The 20,490-nt window shown below is 44.1% G+C and overlaps 1 protein-coding gene across 2 annotated transcripts in view; it reads right to left on the bottom strand.

The window, feature by feature from the left end:
* LOC149228804 (uncharacterized) overlaps nucleotides 1-20,490 on the bottom strand; it is a 296,527-nt gene that overhangs the window by 122,068 nt on the left and 153,969 nt on the right. For both annotated transcript variants that reach the window (XM_089378370.1, XM_089378371.1), the window contains exons 7-9: nucleotides 14,258-14,358; nucleotides 14,056-14,159; nucleotides 13,880-13,933 (exon numbers count right to left, since the gene is read on the bottom strand). In XM_089378370.1, coding sequence (XP_089234496.1) covers nucleotides 13,880-13,933; nucleotides 14,056-14,159; nucleotides 14,258-14,358 — 259 coding nt within the window. The remainder of the gene's footprint in view (nucleotides 1-13,879; nucleotides 13,934-14,055; nucleotides 14,160-14,257; nucleotides 14,359-20,490) is intronic.

Consider the following 20,490-nt stretch of genomic DNA (forward strand, 5'->3'; position numbering starts at 1 on the left):
GTGATGCTTCAGTGGGAAGCATTGCTAGATCACATTCCTCGCTAAGAGGGAGTGTTGATTTCTGGTATCATCATATATGATCCAAGTCTCAAATTTTGCAGGGAGGCTTGGGCACATGTATTCCAAAGAACCCAAAAAGAGTTTTTGGGAAATTCCATCTAGAGACAGTTTTATTAAAATAATTAATTATTTTTAATGGGACCCTAAGTCTAAACTTAGGAAATTAAAATAATTAATGGGTATTAATCTAACTGTGGATGTAACTTCTAGAAGAAGACAAGGATCAAGCATAAATGATCTTAGCCATTGATTAGCTTCTAATCTGGGTCATTGAATGTCAATGAGAAGATTATTAAGGAGGCTTGAGAGTCATTTGGAAAACACACCGAGAGAGATGAAGAAGATCGAATTTCTCAAAGAGGGCGGCGTAGCAGTTGCTAGAGGAGTGATCGAAGTGATCTTTTGCAGTGAGGGGCAGAGATAGTATCCGGAAGAGGGAATTTTTCCTGGGTCGGAGAGTACAAGGCAGAGAGCGCAGAATGACATCTAGAGAGAGGCAGATGCTGGCCCGTGCAGAGATGACGTAGTGTCAGCGAAGGAATTAAAGGGAGATTGAATTCCTGCTAAGGAAATCGAGTTTTAGAAGTTGGAATCCAGGGTGTGAGATTGGGAGGCAGAAATTCAGAATTTCCAGCCAATAGAGGGTCCGATGTAGGAGCAGCGTGATTTCCAGCAGGGGTGATGCAGAGACTGCATGGGGTTTACGCAGTTCTGCGCAGAGGCCACGTAGAGGCTCCAGTGCAGCGTGATCAGACTCAGATTCTTCCAACGACAAGTTGAGAGAATATCGCTATTTGTTTTATCCAGTTTCTCTCTGTATCGGATTGCTAGTTGAGCATCCAAAGAATTGTACTCAAAAGTACTACTGCAGAATAATAAAACCCTCAGATATGCTACACCAGTTTTCCCGCATTGGGTTTTTCCGGGGACATTTGTCCAAAACTAACGGTGTCATTGTGTTGTATTTTCTTTCTTGCTCAATTTCTTGTTTCCGCATTATATTTGATTAAGTGAAGGCCGCAATGTATGTATTTCGATATTTTTCGTAGGAAACAAGAAGTAATTTGTTTAAAGGAATATTAACAAATAGGAGAAATATCATCAGTTGTTGCAGTAGGGATTCCAGTTTAGAAATTTTCACAGTGACTTGCCCCAAGGAATAGAGCCACTAGACACCCATCACCACATTAGTGTCCAATACTTCAACCACAAAGAAATGATCTATCACCGAGTAGTTCACCATGGGCACAGTCAAACTGGGAACGTAACGAGTACACTGCATAGTCCTGTCCCCCAGCACCAGCATTGAAAACCCCTCAAAGGCCTCTTTGTGCCAACCTCTCCTCTACACCATTTGCGCATCAATGAAATTGTGGGTAGCCCCATTATCCACCAACACTGACATATGATGCCCCTGCACTATGCCTCTGATCCTCAGTCTCAAATATCTCGGAACTCCTCTCAGTGAAAGAATAACCCCTCCAGTGGGAAGGGGTGGACCTCCTCTTGTACCCTGTGGCTCACAATCTCCTCCATCTTCCTCCGGTTCAACCTCATCCTCTGGCTCATTGTTTGAAAATACCTCTATTTAGTGGGCCTTGCCCTTGGCGCATCTATGCCCTGGTGCCCAAGGCTCCTGGCACACAAAGCACAAATTCCTCCTCCGAAGGTCTCCCCTAGTCTCGTCATCTATTTGCCCACGCCATAGCATCTCCCTCTATGGTGGGGTTCTAGTATTTTACCTCTCTATAGGAAAGTAGGTCTCATGGGTATTGGCACTCTAGTCTTGGGGATTGCACCCTGCAAATCCCGAGCCCTACACTTTGCATCCTAAAGAAAAGTAGGTCTATTCAACCTCACTAACCCACCCAAGGGCTCAACTAGACCCTCCACAAACAGGAATACTCTCCTGGCCTCTGATAGATCTGGAACCATCACTGATAGCCTCAAGAACTCTGTTGTGTACTGCACCAAGCTACCTGTCTACTTGAGCTGGGTCAGCTCTCTGAAATGTATCCCAAGGTCCCTTAGGTCAAAACGATCCATCATCCTCCATGTAAAATCCTCATAAGAGGTCACACCAGCATGGCCCAACGTAGATAGCCCATGGAACCACCAATCATGAGAGTCTCCCTCCAAGTGAAAAGTAGCCATTTTAATGGCTTCCACCTTTGTCATTTGGTTGAGATGAAAATATGTGTCAAGTTTCTCAACCCAGGCCCTGGCAATTCATTTAGAAGAGCCATCAAAAGTAGGAAGGAATAATCTCCCAACTGTGCGTTGCAAATCAGAACTCTGTGCAGATGACCCACCAAATACCTTGCCTTTATTACCATGTGTTGGCCTGTAGGGGCTTGACCCAGGTTCAGAGGTGATTTAGCAAAACAAATCTCGATACTATTGGGCCTTGGCCCTTTCAGCAACAGTCCGCGGAGCACGGACTGAGGTCTCACCCAAAGTAGTATGGGAGGGTGCTAGAACTAGGTTTCCACACCCTAGAGATGTCTGATGATTTTCGGTGGTCCACGGTTTGACCCTGCGCGCACGTCGCTACGCGCACCTATTAGTACCTCGCAATCTGCGATGCTGCCTTCGCGCAGCCTTACTTGGGGCTCGATCCTCGTTATTACCCAATCTCTTACTATTAACCCGATATTAGTTGATCACTTAGCTTATCTATAGGTGTTTAGTTATATGTAACAGTGTTCATCATTCATACAAGTGTGCGCGTAAATAAAACAGTACAATTGCAAAAGATATCAACCATATAAAAACTCAAAACAGATACAACAGATTTGGAATCAAACTTCCCTTTATTATCTCTTTCCCTGGTTACAGACCCGACTCTTCCCTACGCACTCAGCGGCAGGGCTCCGCACACTCAGCTACGAACTCTACTAGGCCTCTGCGTATTCAGTTGTAGAGCCTCTTCCTACTACTACGACCCAAAGCACTTAGACCTTTACTTTATGCCCGCTATCTTCTAGACTCCATTCCGTTTTTCTACTTTTTCTCTTCCTTCCTTTACAACTTAGAGCCTCGCTCTATTTATAAAATCCCATGGTCCGGTAGGTCGACACTACATTCAAAACTTAAGGCGGACAACCCTATGACTCTAACATACAATTTGTGCTCCACACTCGTAATTCGCAGAGTCTTTACAACAATAATGCTCAAAACTTGGGCTTTGAGCCCTAAAACATGTTGTGGGGGCATTCCATGCCCAACAAGCCCCCAACACAAACATCGTGACTCGCCCTCGAGTCATTCTGTCGACACGGCGAGCTTGGCGCGGAGTCCCTCTAGCTGGTCCCAAACAGTCTGGATGTCGGCAGCGCACTGAGTTGTTGCATGTTGAACCTGCTGCATTCTTGCTTTTGAACCCTCTGTTTCCGGCATGTTTTGCTGCATCTATGCATGCATTCCTTGAATATGCGCAAGCATTCCTTCAATATCCGCTGTGATTGTGAAGGCTTCATCAATCCATGGCTAGATGCGTGCTTTTAGAACTGCTTCCTTGTGGCGCGCTGCGTCCACCTGCTCTTTTAAAGCTTTTGCTTGTTGCATCCTTGCAAGCCGGTGAGTAAGGACTACTGTTTGCGCAGTCCCTCTAATGCTGTCATATTGTTGCTGGAGTTCACGTGCCTCAGTCTCTAGCCGCTAGATGTTAGGGTCCTCCTGCAACGTAGTGAGGACCTCAAGTGCCTGCTCCAACATATTGGTACAGTCACGGACTGCACCTCCAATCTCTTCCATCCCTGTTGCAATAGCACTAGCCTGTTGTTCTCTGACCTCTGGGGGAATGGAAGGCTATGCCTTCAGCCGCAACTCAGCAATATGGAGATTTAGCTCTAGCTGCACTCTTGTTGTTTCCTCGCACGCATTGCGGACGCCACTTGCCAAACAATGGATCCACACTTCTCTTGGTAGCTCCGCTACAATGGACAACTCTGGGACGCGCCGGCAGGCGTCATCAGCTGTTTGCACCAACTGTCAGTTCTGCAACACCAAACCATCGCGCTGCAAGCTAAGTTGTTCTATATTAATCTTCTTCTCGCTCAGAACCTGGATCGCGCGGCTCTCTCTGGCGCGGAGTTCTACTGTTATCCCATCCTGCAGCTGATAAAGTGTGTCGCGGGGAAGGGCAACCAAGTTAAGGCCAATGCCTTTCATCGTATTAAGCGTCACCCACTCCATTGTGTTTTCTAAGACTAGCGCTCCATCTAGCAATGTTATCGTATTGGCCATCTTCACGCATAGCATCTGTTCTACTGCTGACGTGCCTGCTGCGACGTGGGTAGACAAGGTACCCTCCTACAGGGGCCACACCTGTAACTCCTACAGCTGCGCCCTTAGGGCCCCCAACACAGTCTGTTGCTCCGTCATAAAGTCTTGGAGCGCTTCACTAGTGACATCGTGAACCATCTCGCCGATGTCATGGAGATCACCTTTAGTTAAGGTGATCGGGTCGATGGCCAACTTTGAGGCCTTGACCTTCTCTCTTGTACCCGATCTTTCTGTGATGCGCGGCCATTTGAGCTGTGTAAATATGGTCGTTGGGTCCGCGCTCTCTTCTGCAAGTTCCGTGTCTTCTCCCTCCTGTCTTGCAAACGCTACTTGGCACTCCTCTGCCTGTACTGTGGTGACTTTTGCTGTCCGCGCTATTGCGGCTGCTTCCGCGACCTTTTGCTCCCTGGCTATGTGTGCTGCTTCGCAGACTGCCCTGACTTCGACTATCGCTTTTCATTGCGCCTTTTCTCATTCAATTGGGTGATGCGCAATTTGGCATCATCCTTCCTTTCTGTGTTGTCGTCTTTTCTAGCTCCGCCAAATCTGGGGTGCGCCACTCGGAAGGCCATGTCTCTAAAACAGTAAAGATCACGTCGTCAGTGGCTATGAATGGGAGCTTTGTCCACTACTGTGCCAGATCCTTTCGTGCCCTGATGTAGATGTTGCGCATGTTTGCCTTGAAGTCTGCAAAACTTTGCAGACTGTTGTGCACCGTGGGGGACAAGTGCGACCTCCTATTAATCCACATTTGAATGCTCGCCTCCATGAGCACCCAGAAAATCTTGGTATCGCGAATCCGTTTTGCATCCTTGGTGGCCCAGAGCGAAGCGTACTTCGCGGCCTCTGGTAAGTCTCAGTCGATGCTCGGGAACTGGCTATCCTCCGACAGTTCTCCCGCTACCAACAAGATGGATAAGAGCAACCACACGTAGTGGAAGGTCTTACCTTGTTCCTGGGCCTCCTGACAGTTGAGTAAAAACCCTTCGCAAAGGAACTCGGCCCAGTTGAATTGGACTCCCTCCACACACTGTTCGGCCAGCGCAACCACCAACGCTGGTACTTCATTGACGCGGCATTTTCTCATTAATTTATCGACCAAGAGTTGGGTGGTTGCGCGCACCCCTTTATCCTTGATACTGGTGACATCATAACCCCTCTTTTTCTTCTCGAGTTTATATTTTGCCTTCATGGCCTCTGCGAGAGCCAAATCGCTACTTTTCCCTGCTATCGTCGCGGGGTCCTTTCCCTTACAGGGAATTCAAGAAATTCGATGGGTGAGATCTGTCGTGATGGGAATAGGCTCCTCTAGCCATAAGTACCCATCATGCACCAGGCAGAGCAGTTACCTCATGACGAAAATGGTGATGGGCGCACGGTGGAAATGTGGTATCCATAGCAGATGAAGCAACTCGGCCTTTTCCACACCACGCAGCCATTTTCACAGCTCTAGCGTTATCACTGACCCCTCCGTATTCTGTTTCATCAGGTTCGCCGTTTCTAAGTGTGAGAACTTCTCGCTATCCGCGAGGTCCCAGTCTTCAAATTTCAGGGTGGACACACGTCCTAGGAGCGAGCCCTCAAAGGTAATTCCATCGGGGAGGAGCGGGGTCTAGAGTGCACTCTTCGTTGCATCCAGATCCTTTGGTATTTTGGTTTTCCCTTTTCGCGGAGGGACATACTCGGGCAATTTCGCTGCAAAGCGCAACAATTGGATGTCTTCCTCCACGTCTTCTTCTTCCTCTATAGCGGAAATCAGAGTTTGCAAGTCTTCTTCCTCTTCATCTGTTTCAATGGTGACTGCCTTGCCTTTTTCTTCCATTGATAACTTACTGTGCCGTGGATTCCTCGGGGACATGCGTACTGGTCCCATTGCCTGCTTATCTTTCTTCAGTCTTGGCGTCCGGGGTGATTTAGGGATTTTTGTCACAACCCCAGTGCCTTCGGGAACATCGTGGACCATGGGGGTCTGCGCGGCCTCGCCGGCAGTTCCTTCTTCAATGCCCAACCCATCCTTAGTGGTCGTCATCATTTCTACACTGTATGCGGTCTTTTGCGAACTTAAGGGCTCTATTATCGCTCGGCTCTCAACACTCTGCACTTTGTTCAACCGCTCAAATCTCAATTGACCAAGTGTTGTCTGCTGGCTAGCCCTTGGAGTTTTATAGCACCTTTTGAATTCGAATTCGACCGTTCCCCCCAATTCTGGGCCATCAATGCTTTCTTGGCGGCAGATTTTCCGAAATCTTGCCCATAACTCTTGTCTTAAATGCCTATCGCCCGCTCCATTTGGCCTCAAATCGAACATCTCGTCATGAACAGTGACACCAACGATCACTTCCCAGCCCACCCGCACGGCAATGCATCCCTCCATGCGCGGGCGCGAACCTTGTGACAAGTTGTTCCTGCGTGCACCTGTCAGAGCGCGCAGCTCCCAAGCAGAATAATTTATAGTCCCACACTCCCTTTTAGCTGCCTGGAGTGCTAAGACTATTCTTCCTACGGCTAGTCAGGTGGTCGCACCACCTGTGCGAGGCTCCATCTCGCCCTCCAGTATAGTTCGCAGAAAATCCTCATCTGCCATCGTGGCGATCGGCGCCGCACACTCTTCTATTTGTAGTGTGCTCCCTGGTGACTGTGTTTGGTGATATGCGGTCCTAGCCACGACAGTAGACTAATTAATTCTCAGCTATGGTCTTCTAATTCATTAGTATGATCATCTACACTTTTCCTTGTCATCCTTGGTTTATCGACAAGACATGCGCCCTTGATCTCGTTTTCCAGCCTCTTGACAATGCTTTTCTTCCTTAGCCGTACCCGGTCCTTTTCAAGTTCACGAAGTCTAAGGTTCCCTTGCCGAATGGCTTCCTGAAGTCTTATGTGTTCTACTTCGCGTAGTTGTGTGATTTCTTCGTCCTAGACTTCGCGCACTGTCGCATCTACGGGTGTTATTACGTGTGGATTCATCTTTGCATGCTCCTCAGAGATTACGGTCCCTACTTCATTCCGCAACCTTGGAATTGTTTTCGTGGTCAGGGTTTTGCACATGGTCCTATAGGCCCATCGAACCGCTGGTACGCGCAAGTCCCAGTCAGTGTGTCTCACCTGGTGAACCCTATTCAGCACTTCGCACACCCTGTCAAATGCTTCTCTGTGGATAATCTTTGGCGCGCTTCGCCTTTCCTACTGCTGCGTTTTGTTCTGATTCTCTATTCTGGGAGTGGTGTGCGCTTGTGCGGGCTGCATGTCATATGCCTATACCCATCAGAAAAGGTGGGTACGCAAGTTGTTTGCCCCTCGTAACCGACTCTCATTCGTAGTTGTGGTTTCATAAATCGTAGGCGCATCATCATTCTGCATCCGCGCCAGTCGTCAAAGCTTCTCTGATTCGTATCCCACCACCTTGCGGGCGTCGCGCGCAGTGCCCATTTCAGAGCATCGAACTACTACTGTTCTGGCACTGCACTTTCAAATTGGTTCAGGAACTCATCCACCGCTGTCAACCCGTCATACATAGGCAGATCCCTTACCTCTCTTGTCATGCAACTCACTGATCTAACCATCATGTTGCAATTTAGCGTGGTTACCTCGTGTAACCGGTTCTGCCATCGTTCTGTTTCCTCATCCGAATCTGATGTGTAGGAGCTTTCGCACTCCCACGAAATCCAGCCATCCGCTGTAGGATTCACCCAATCCTCTTCTCGAGCGGTTATTTTGTAGATACAATCTAGCTCGTCATCGCGCACTGGAACTGTGTAGCGTGCTCCTTCCGTAGGGTCTAAAGGCACCACTACGCATAGTGACTTTTTCTCAAAAATTATTTTGCGCTTCTTTAGATTTATTACTCCTTTCATATCGGTGGCCCAGTCTATTCCTAGTAGCGCGGGATAGGGATTGCTGTCATCGACAATCTCTATCACTTCGAAATCCGCCAGCGCGCTCGCTCCTTCAATATCCACCGATACTCCTTGCAATCTTCCCATGGGTAAGATATTCTGCTGGTTCGCCATTCATAATTGGGTAGGAGGCCATTGTAGTGTGGGTCTGCCCATGTGTTCCCATGTTTGTTTTGACAATACATTCGTGTCTGATCCTAGATCCAGAATTACCTGATCCATTTCGTACTCTCCAATTTGCGCAGTCAGTCTCATTTCCCTTCCTGTGCGTAATGCATGCTTTCCAAGTTTCCGGACCACGCGCAGTTCTCCTGACCCCGCGCACCTAGTGATAAGTTCCTGTAGTCCTTTTATAGCCTTGCTATCGCGTAGCAGTTTCATGCATGTCTCCAGAAAGATAGTGAGCATTGAAAGATCCATCCCTGGTTGATCCTTACTACCTGGAGTGGAGGCCTTCGTGAAGCTCTTCTTAGCTTCCATGAATGTCTCCTTCGCGCGCTCTAAATCAAATTCAGGTTCCTTTGTAGGAGCCTTGCAAACCCACACACTTTCTTCCGGCTGCTTACCTTTGTCTTCTCCTGTCGTGATACCGCTTCTGAGCACTATGTTTACATTCGGGTCTTCTTTGCACAGCTCAGACCTCATCATTTGCAAATTCTGAGTCGGGGAAGGCTGGAGTACCCCTTTCTCACGCAGCCTTGCTACCAGTGTAGGGCAGTCCTCTGCCTCGTGATCAAATTGAGTACAGTATAAACATGATGTTCTCGTCGAATTCATACAATCACGAGCATAGTGTCCTAGCCCTCCGCAATTGTAACAAATTAGTTGTCCACCACCCCTTCCTGGTCCCATTCCACCTCGATCTCATCCATGCCCCTGAAATCTAGTGCGCGCCATTCCTGCATTTGGGTCAAGGGCTCGCGTTTCAGTCTATACCTTGTAGGTAGGAGTCTGATCCATCATTTGTTCGTAGCTTCTGCAAGTGCATTCATCATGGCCTACCGACCTGCATAAATTACAAAACAATTGCTAGGACGTCTACGTATACTTCTGCAATAGATGACAATTATCTGTAGTGTGTTTTCCTCCTATCTGACAAATCGCACACCATAGTGCAAGCATTGTGTTCGGTCCTGCTTGTGCCTCTGGTCTTAATGGCATCGGCCCTCCTCCCGCCAAGTAATTCGCGAAGACTAGACAATGGTCCTTATCATGCCCCTGGCCTTTGCATTTTATGCACCATACCTCATCGCGTGCCTCTGGCCGAAGTGTCCTATCCTGTTTCAAATTCTGCATTTCCAGACACAAATTTTGCAGTTGCGCGTGGATTTGTTGGACTCCCAGACCAGGATCTTGTATATGGGTCTCATGCAATCTCGTTGCCATCTACAAAGCTTCGGCCTGGGTGGAAAGCTTTTGTCGTGACAGTGTCGTCCTTAAATGTGGTGTTAATGACGCTACAAACCATGCGCAGATCCGTCAAAGTCATGTTGGCCTCGCGAATCATACTCTTCAGTCTCTGGTCCAGATCCTAGGGGCTCTCGCCCGAGAGCATCGCGATCTCCTTAAACTCGATAATTGGTTGTGTCTCCAACTTTGGCCTGCTGAATTCCCTATTCAGCGTGGCCTAGATTTATGTGATTCCTGTGTTTGGATGGTCATTAGAATGCTTAATGTGCCATGTTAATGCGCGATCCTACAACGCGCTTACCAGCGTATCCTTCTTTATATTGTCATCCACGACTCCTTGTGCTTCACATACCGCCCTTACCATGAACCAGAATTGGTCCGGATCTTCATTCCCTACTCCTCTGTATACTGGCAATTTGATCACACTCGCCATACTGAACTGTGGTGGTGGCAGAGGTGGGGTGGGTGGAGATGGAGGTGAAGATGGTGAGACGAGTGGCGGTGTAGGTGGAGGTGGTAAGCGTGGAATTCGGTGCCTTATCAGACTGACCGCTCTTCTTGAAGAAACTTTCACGAGCTCTTCCTTGCTTTCCTGTGTGGGTGAAATTAAGGGACTAGTTTCTAATTCTTCACTATTTTCGTTTCTGTAAATCTTCCCACTTTGCGTAGTCCCAAACATTAATTTATTCGCATAACCCGCTTTTCACACAATAACATCTTAATCCAAGTGTTCAAAGATTTAATATACTTACCTCGCGGTCCTTTGAGGAAGCATCGTTTCGCCTCACTGTAGCTGACGGTCGTATCTACCGCGAACTCAGTGATAAATCCTCCTATAATTCGATCGAGCCAATGGTCCACAGCTCGCGCGATCTTATCTTCTGACGCTTCTAGTCTGCACACTAATTCCGGAGTCCACACGATTGGTTTGTCGAGCCTACACCTTCCCTGACTGTCTGCTAGCTTCGCAATCCACTCATATAGCTCAGAAGGAAAGGATGCAAAGAAAATTTCGTGGATTTTCGTATATAAGTAGCGCTCCAACCACTGTTCCTTAGATACTCACGGATTCCTGTTTTCCTGCGCCGCGAACTCGTGAATCTTCTTGTCCAACCACCCTTCAATTTCTTTCTTTGTTGGATTCCAGTGACACGACATCAAACATCCCTTATGCAAATCCCAGTCCTGGCAACGGAACCATTTGTTGGCTTGTAGGGGCCTAACCTAGGTTCAGAGGTGATTTAGCCAAAGAAATCCCAGTACTACTGGCCCTTTCGACAACAGTCCGCGGAGCGTGGACTGAGGTCTCACCCGAAGTAGTATGGGAGGGTGCCAGAACCAGGTTTCCACACCCTAGAGATATCTGATGATTTTTGGTGGTCTGCAATTTGAACCTGTGTGCACGTCGCTATGCGCATCTATCAGTACCTCGCAGTCTGCGATGTTGCCTTCACGCAACCTTACTCGGGGCTCGATCCTCGTTATTACCCAATCTCTTACGATTAACCCAATATTAGTTGATCACTTAACTTATCTGTAGGTGTTTAGTTATACTTAACAGTGTCCATCATTCATACAAGTGCGTGCAATAAATAAAACAATACAATTGCAAAAGATATCAACCATATAATAAATCAAAACAGATACACAAGATTTGGAATCAAACTTCCCTTAATCTCTTTCCCCGGTTACATACCCGACTCTTCCATGCGCACTGAATTGCAAGGGTCCGCGCACTCAGCTACGGACTCTACTAGGCCTCTACACACTTAGTTGCAGAGCCTCTTCCTACTACTACGACCCAAAGCACTTAGACCTTTACTCTATGCTCGCTATCTTCTAGACTCCATTCCATTTTTCTACTTTTCCTCTTCCTTCCTTTACAACTTAGAGCCTTGCTCTATTTATACAATCCCATCGTCCGCGGACCATGGGTAGGCCGACACTACATTCAAAACTTAGGGTGGACAACCCTATGACTCTAACATACAATTTGCGCTCCACGCCCGCAATTCGTGGAGTCTTTACAACAATAGTACTCAAAACTTGGGCTTTGAGCCCCAAAACATGCTGTGGGGGGATTCCATGTCCAACACCATGCTTGGGCTGACAGGAATCTTTGAAAGTGAAAACATATTGAAACTCTTTCCCCATCGACAGATACTCATGAAAATATTCCCCTAAGGGCATATCATCCATATTGGCCTGTCCTCTAGTCCCTGTGGTAAAAAATGCGGGTATAGTAGATCTAGTTGGTCCACTGTTGATGTGAGGATGGCTCTGAGGGTTTGGTAATGTCAATATGGTGGGATGTGCCTAAACCCTCTCTTGTGATGAGCTTCCCATGCCTACCCCTGTTATGATTTTTTTGTCTCATCTCATCCAACATCTCCTTCTACCCCTTTGCCATATCATTCAAAACCTTCAAGAGGCTCTGAAAAGTTGCGTCCTCCTTAGTAGTATCGCCCATGTCTATTTCTACTATCTCCTACTCAGGAACCTCTAGATCAGGGGTAATCTGCAATTCCCTTTCTTTATTTTTGTACCTATGCCTCCGGTATGTTATATTTTGTTTGTCTTCTGGGGTCAGAGAAAGGGTTTCTCCCACAATTGGCCAGGTCACTACTATGATACCACTGTAATAATCCTAATGGAAATATTAAGTGAATAAAAAAAACAAAAGCAAAAAAGTATGAACAACAACCAAAAATTTAACACGCAAACCATATATCAGATACACAAGAAATTGCACCAAATTTGTAAGCCATTTTATTATTCATGAGCATAATGGAGTACAATATATAGAAATAGAGGAACTTGGGCTTGCTACAGCAAGCAAGGCCAAACCCAAGTTGTAGTAATGATGCCCAAGTGCTAGAAAATATTCCCTCCAATTTTTGCGTTGACCTAGAAATTTACTATTGTTGCTAACAGATAGGAAATGGAAAATTTGCCTTCAAATGTGCTCATAAAACTCTGGGAAATTAGTTGTTGCACTATCTCATCAAGCCCGACAAAACCTAGAAAGGGTTTGGCTCCAAATCAATTCTCCAAGGAGCCCACAAATTAGTGTGAATTTCCCTATTCTCCCTTCCTAAACGCACCACTGGATAACCACTATAAAATGCTCCCAAATTTCATCCAAAATCCCTGTAAAAATTCCTGTAAAATCCTCCCCAAATTTTCCTTATTTTCCCAGCCCCCTTCACACCTCAATTCTCCTTTTCCCTTGGCCCCTATGCAAGCCCAGAAAGGGACAAATTCGACCTGGAAATCCTCCCCACACTTTGACCTACAAATCACCACTTATCTCCAGTGAAATCCCAAGGAAAATTACTCCTAGAATCCCTGAATCTAATCTACAATATAGTTGTCTCCTGAAGGGGTGCAAAATTCCTAAACTGCGCCCAGGTAGGACGCAGAGATAGCTGAGCACTCTTGTAAACAGCTCCGGAACAACTCCAAATGAAAGGAAAGACTCTTCTAGGGTGACACTCGAGGTTCACCAAAGAGAGAGTTGGAAATTCCCGCCCGAAAATTCCCTTGTGCTGAGCAGCACGAGTTGACTTGGCTAAGCAGCTCAAGCAAACACCACTTCAGTTTTCAAATTGGCAAAAGACCCCAAAATGGAGCTCCTCTCCTCTATTTATCCTTGCTTCCATTCTCTCTCCTTGTGGGCCCTCCCATTCGACCTCCCTTTTCTTCCCTCCCTTCTCCAAATCGAATTTCCTCAAGGGATTTGAATTCCCTCCTTGAGGTGGCCTCCACATTCCACTATCCAATTAATTTTCCCTTCTTTCTAATGTTTGGAGCTTCCCTTCTCTCAAAATTAAAGTAGTGACTCTTCACCCACTTTTTCGTAAGTTTTACACCCAAAATTTTCTCCGTCATCAAAGTTGCAAAAATTTGGAACTCACTTAATAGAATTAGTTAGTGGGGATATTACATCAAATTTCAGTTGCAGTTTATATTTTCCAGTTTTGACAATTAATTTTATCATTATGGTTCAATTGTGAAATTTGTTTATCAAATTGTTGGCATAAATTTCTGAAGCAATATTCCATCATATTTGTCAAAATTTAATATTTGGAATATTACAAACTGAAAGGATAGAAGCATCATGCACCATGAAAATTAAAAAGTGTGGAGAATAAAAACAAGTCCAAGAAGACTTGGATTACAGAAAATGTGTTTTTATGGGTTCTGCTATAGATCAGTGAACTTACAGCCCATGTGAAAAGCAAGCTGACATTTGCAGTAGTTTTCCCTGTATTTTTTAGCTGAATAGCCCAAGAGAATCCAGCGAAAACAACAATTACACTGAGTTAGCATGGGAAGATACTTCAAATTTTTTAAAGCTGGCTATACTTAGATGTCATAATAAGAATGGATGGTCACTCACTGTGTAAGAAAATACAGCTACTGGTAAACTACTCTCTTTGTAGTTGTGAGGAATAAAAGGAGAAATCTGTTGGCAGGTGATTTTTAGCTCGGGGTCTGGCTCACCTGTTTGAAGACAACAAATTAAACAGATCTCCAGGGAAAAATTCAAAAAATAATTTCTACTAGCAGATAGAATGCATAAATCTTCAGCTGAGTATTACCATCATATACTGTCCATGCCTGTGGGAACAGAGCATGGTAAGTAGAATGTTGTCCATCTAAGTTCCAGTCCCAGGACGATATTCCCAAATTTTGATTTTGCCTGGGGAGTTAATCAAACATGTTAATGTAATGAAAATCTTATCTGCAGAACCATATGCAGTAGTAGGCTAGCATTAAATGGTATACGTCTTAAATGATGGTCATTACTCAACATAAACTTTTTCCTATTAATGTAAGAACTCTCCCTTAGTTATCAATTAGTTAATAAAATGAGAAGCTAGTCCATAAATGTAGCCTTGCGTCTTAACTATAACAACATTCAGAGAATTCAATAAAATGTCATATCCCTCAACATTCTCTCATTCTCTGAACGTGTTCTGCAGGGACATGCTCAGCCAAAGTTTGATCCACCTTACTCAAATCAATTTCTAGCAGCAGAACTTCATATCATTCTTCAAAGGATCTACACATCTGCATCAGGGATTTCAGTTTACACCATTCTTTCATCTCTTTTGTCTTCTGATCTTATCATGGCCTCCGTGATCATCCTGAGTCAAACTAAATACAGACACAAGGTAAAATTACTAATTCATAGCAGAAAATATGATGGCAGCCTCGGAGAAGCAAAAACAAAGTCAGCCTCCTTGAATAAAGACGAGTCCATAGAAGAAAACATGGCTTTGCAATAGCAAATTGACCCTTATGCTGGTGATCATTAACACTGAAACTCTTACCTCATGGGTAAAAGTCCCAATCCACAAGGAAAAAACCTAAGGGAAACTTGGAGGGATTATTCAATGTCACCACAACCCACTCCTGCTCTTTAAGGTGGCTCTTCTCCAATTCAAGAGGGACTTCCTAACATACGATTTCTAAAGTTATGTCATGAAAGCTCAAGGTGAAAAAGGAGAAGTTAATTTTAGCAAAACAGATTTATAAAAGTGAAAGATTATAGAAAGGGTGATGGCAGAATCAAGACTAGGGTCATGTCGCCTAGGATAGTCGAATGAAAGATCAACTACTAAAGGGCATTACTATAAGGTTAACAGTGAATGTAGCCCAAATCAAAAACCTATACTCAATCATTTCTTGTTGTCCATTAATGTAGAAAATAACTGTAATATCCGTAAGGAAATTTTAAAGTAATAAACAAAGCATGCTTAGACATAAATACACAGAAAAATTACTCAAACATCAAAACACCAAATAGAGCCTGTTATCACCCCAAGAAACTCTCCTAGGTTGTATCTCAGAGATGCTCGGGAACATTACAAACTCAACAGAAATGTTGGAAAATGGTGGATGAATGGAAGGAATGATGCATATTCAAGCGAGATAACCACTTCTACTATGCTTAACCCCAGACATGGGTGAACAACCTAGACTACAAGGCTTTAGACCACCAATTACTCACAGTTTGAGGAAAAAGTGAATATGGAGAATACTGACCACACCAGCAGATGCACAGGACCCTGTGATGGCCGGCTGCAACCAGTTAAAAGGTCTGTAAATCTATTTCCTAATGCACAGATAGGATGACAGCTCTCTGGCATTAAAACAACATAAATCTGCATACAAATTCAATAATACATACTAGATTCTAACACAGAGGTGGGATGACAGCCCCTCTAATGCTAAACATCAAGAGCACATGAAAAATGCATAACAGGCACAACCTGGAACAAAGAAGAAGTGGAAAGTGAGCAATTAACAGCAAAAGAAGCTTGTATTAGCTGAAAATGAAGACCAGATGCTGTAGGTATCACAGTAGTTACAGTGTCTAGAAGTTGAACCTTACATCAAAATAACATTCATCAACCTTGTTACATTCTAGTTTCTGGGTATATGGAGGTTGATTACAAAAAATCTGCTATGCTATGCATGGAGGGGTCATATGGACCACCAACCACATTTACAATCTAATATGGGTTTCTGCTGCAAAACTGTGTGTTTTAATTAACAAAATCAGCCTTTTTAGATATTCTGTTGTCCTTCTCTAAGCAGGCGGAGTGCTGAATGATAGAAGCTCCATAACTAATAACTGCGTTTATCTGCTCAAGCTCTGTACTCTCCCTCCTCGGCCATGCTGTCTCTTGAATGAAGTGGTTGAGGAGTAACTGCACAGGGTACCGGGAACTGGTTATGCTCATCCTTCTCCTTCTCGGGTACACAGAACAGTGAAGGGCGCGAAGACCACATGGCGGAAGCATGAGCAGATCAGGGAACAAACAACAGCCATTGGATCAAGCGATTGGGCGGCGGAGATCTAATTACCAGGGCTATCGGGAGTTATCGCGGATAGACAAACGAGGGCCGTCGGATCATGGGCAGGCAGATCCGACGGCTGACGGGCGGCTAACATGCGCGGGTGATAACAAGCGGGGCACTGTACGGGAGGGCGGTAAGCGGTTTCCCCACACCACTTATCGGAGGCAGGTGGTATCCGTATGCGGGGGCGCGAGCATGTTCAACGAGCGACGTGTGGCTTGTGGGTCCGGCAGGAAACCGCTTTCCCTGCGGACTATCGTTCGTGCAGGTTCACGAGGCGGGAGCTATGAAAATCGTCGAATCACGAGGTGGAGGATCAGACGGCGGTGGATTAATGCACACATTTGTTGAATGATGTGACAGGGGAGGGCCCCTGCGATATTGATTTTTTGTATGCGCGGGGTTATAAAGGGTTAAGACCTTAGCGCTAGGGGTTATATGACCACAGACTGATGGGTTAACCTTGAGCCCTAGACCCGAGGGAAAAGGGTTTATACAAGGCTTACACAGGATTATAAAGGGAAATGGAAAGAACGGGGCTAAGGGAGAGTAAGGAAAATGAAGGGGGAAGAGGAAACGGGGGCAGCAGGAGTTATAAGGGTATAATGCAAATGAAGGGGAAGGGCGGAAAAACTGCTGCGATCTGCCCTTTCTGTATAAACACGTGGCCGCGCTAGTATTTTGATCCTCCAAACGCACAAGTATGTAGCAGAGCTAACACTAGCTCCTTCTACGGATGAGATCCTCCCTGTGAGGTCTCAAGAACTACAGACCAATGCCTTCATACAAAACCAGCTTAAAAAACAATTGCTAGTATCCATTAGGCATGGAGTCAAACCAAGTCTACACTAAAACCTGTAAAATAACACAATTACAAGCATTAAGGCTTGAGAGCCTTAAACATTGTTGTCACGCAGATTGGCACGACAACGCTCGGACCGGGGGCTGTCACTCTGATCCCCGATCCCTCCGTTTAAGCCTGTCTCCTGCGGCTAGGGGGGGTAGACCCTGCGAGATAATGAGACCAACTGTCGACCAGTTGGTTGGGAGACACGAGACACGATTAAGATAAGCACTAAAAAAAGATTTAATTAATTGAGCAGACCAGTGCCTTAAAAGATTGTTATTACAATGATTACTTGTTAAATGATACAGAAACATCAACCGTGAACAGCAATCATTTGTCATTAGCTAAATCACATGATCAGAATGATATCCGACAACTGAAAATTTTGAAAAAAAGTGAATGCTTTAAACCACCACGAATCAGAAACCATTAACCAGATATCATATTTCGTATCTCAAATTGAAAATTTAGATCTCAGTATGAAAGATATAACATGATAGACAACTGAAACTGGCAAAATAGTTTTTCCACGAAATTTTTATATTTTTTCAAATTTTTTTTTTTTTTTTTTTTTTTTTTTAATATCTAAATCTAAATCTAAGAATTTTTTTTTTTTTTTTTTATAAAAATTAAAAAATCTAGAAAAATATAAAACTTAAAATCTATTCTAACATTTACTATACAAAATTAAAATTTAAAACCAAAACCCTAAAAAAAATAAAATTAAATAAAATCTAAAGTCTAGATCCTAAAGCAAAATCGCATTTTTTTTATTTTCATATATTCTAAAACAAAATGAAAAATTTATAGAACAAAACAAATTAAAATCTAACTACAAATAAAACTAACGCTAACGCATAAAAAAACTAAAGAAATCTAAACTAAACAAAATAAAATCTAATTTAAAAATCTAAAACCTTACGCATATATACATTTAATCAAATGAAACTAGAACTAAAAAATGAAAACGTAACCTAAGAATAAAAAATCGAACCATATGCTTAAACAAAACTTCAAGAGAGGCATACGTATAGCATATAATCGAAACCCTCTTATTTTATGCACTTGCAGGTTAAGGAGACGGCGGACGCTAGAAAACACCTGAAATCGATTAAGGGTTACCTGATAATACGCAGACTTTCACGACGGCAATCACGCATACGCTAACAGATTTATGAACCCAGCAGAAAAATGAATACGATTTTTGTTTTTATCAAAGGCTGAGAACTGATTAACCATAGACGCCAAGACGCAGATAAACTGAAACCGATTTATTTTACCTGGCCCGTAGCAGCAAAACGATTTTTCTGAGCCGCAGATTACCTGTTCCGTATGATTCGATTTCTTTGTGTATTTGCAGGTGTATGGACAGAATGATTTCTTGAGACGCATAGCAGATGGCAGAGTTTCACATCGATGCTGCGTTAAGAAAACGTGTGGATGAACCCGTGACAGATGAAGATCGTTTTCGTTTGCTGGAATGATGCCCACGCTTTCACTTCGGACGGAGACTGCAACTTTAAACCAAGGATTAACCATGCAATCGAAAGGCGGAAAGCTTATAGCCGAAAAAATCAATGCGTTTACCTGTAATACACTTACCTGCGGATGCTGCTTCGAAATGTTTCGATTTGGATTAGTTTTCTCACCTGGCGTATCCAAAACGAAATCTTAACTGAGTGTGATTTACCCTCTGCGTGATGGCTGAGAGCGAGAGTCTTTTTTGATGCGTTTTCCAATTCGCGGCTTCGAGTAGCTGGCCAGCAATCGAACTTGGAGATGGACGAGAATATGAATGATACGGTTTCATGCATGGCACTCGCTCGCAGAAAGATGAAATTTGAAGCAGATTTGTGCCAGAGGGTTGACACCTGCAGAGTATGTCCACCGCGAAAGACAATTTAGTCCTCACTGAAAATTTAACTGCAACCTGATATGGTGAAAACGCTCAAATAATATGTACAGAAAACCATAATCAAAACCCTAATGAAAACCGAACAAAATATGAAACCCTAGAAAAGAAGAAAAATTGAAACCCTAAGACAGCCCAATAATTTACAGATTTTGGCCCCTGAAATGCCAGATTTAGCTATAACAGCAGTAATATTTTCGCAATATCAGAAAAACTTGAACTTCACTGTGAACAGAACGAAAATCTCTCAATGTAAAACAGAAAAAGAAACTTTTAATGATTAACCCAGGGAACAAATCAGCTGGGCTCTGCACAGAAAGTGCTTGCGGGAGTTGGCTGGTTCAGCCGAGAACTTCCCCGAACGCCCACAAAATTTCCTTCAAAAAATGTTTTCCTGCACATCTCAAGCAACCATCAGCAAAGAGAGAGAGAAAACTGCTAGATCTCAGGAAATAATGGAGATACCTGCCATTATTTCAGAAACCCTAGCAGCCCTCAAACCCTAGCAGGTGAACAAGATACCTGTGCTCACACTACTCTAAAAACTAGCTATGATTAATGGCTGAAAACTGCAATATGCAGAAAATTACAGATCTCACAGCAATTCCAGAGAGCAACACCAACACGTTTTGAACCCCAAAGTCTTTTATTAATCAGAAATCAGTTTACAAGAGAGCTTTCAGTACAGACTCACAGATCAGATGATCTCAAATGACTCCCTAAGACCCTATATAAAGGAAATGATCCTAACGGCTAGTTCAAGTGATCCATGTAGAAATGATCTCGACCGTTGATGAGGATCAAGACATCTCTTGATCTCATCCGTCGATTTATTAACTTAAAATATTATTATTTTATTAGTTAGGGCTTTTGCTTGATTTTTTAATTTTTTATTATTTTTCATTATTTTATTATTTTTATTCATTTTTTAATTTTTTAATTCATTTTAAAATGGATCACTGAACTAAACCTTCGGAAACATCACCTAGGACCTAGGACTTAGGACTCATGAGGGGATTTAAAACATTTCTCGACCCTCAGGACACATTACATCATGACTTTTACAAAATTACATCTTAAGGGACAAACCCATTTAATACAGACCCTCACAAAACACCCAGCTCTGCGACACAACAATAATCTAGCAGATCAACACACTAGGATTCTCCTAAAGTTCTAATGACAAAATCAATCCCGGCCTTGGG

Source organism: Pinus tabuliformis, chromosome J (assembly GCF_031772625.1).
Source record: "Pinus tabuliformis cultivar Carrire ecotype Pingquan chromosome J, CPIR1, whole genome shotgun sequence".
In the NCBI taxonomy this organism is placed as follows: domain Eukaryota; kingdom Viridiplantae; phylum Streptophyta; class Pinopsida; order Pinales; family Pinaceae; genus Pinus; species Pinus tabuliformis.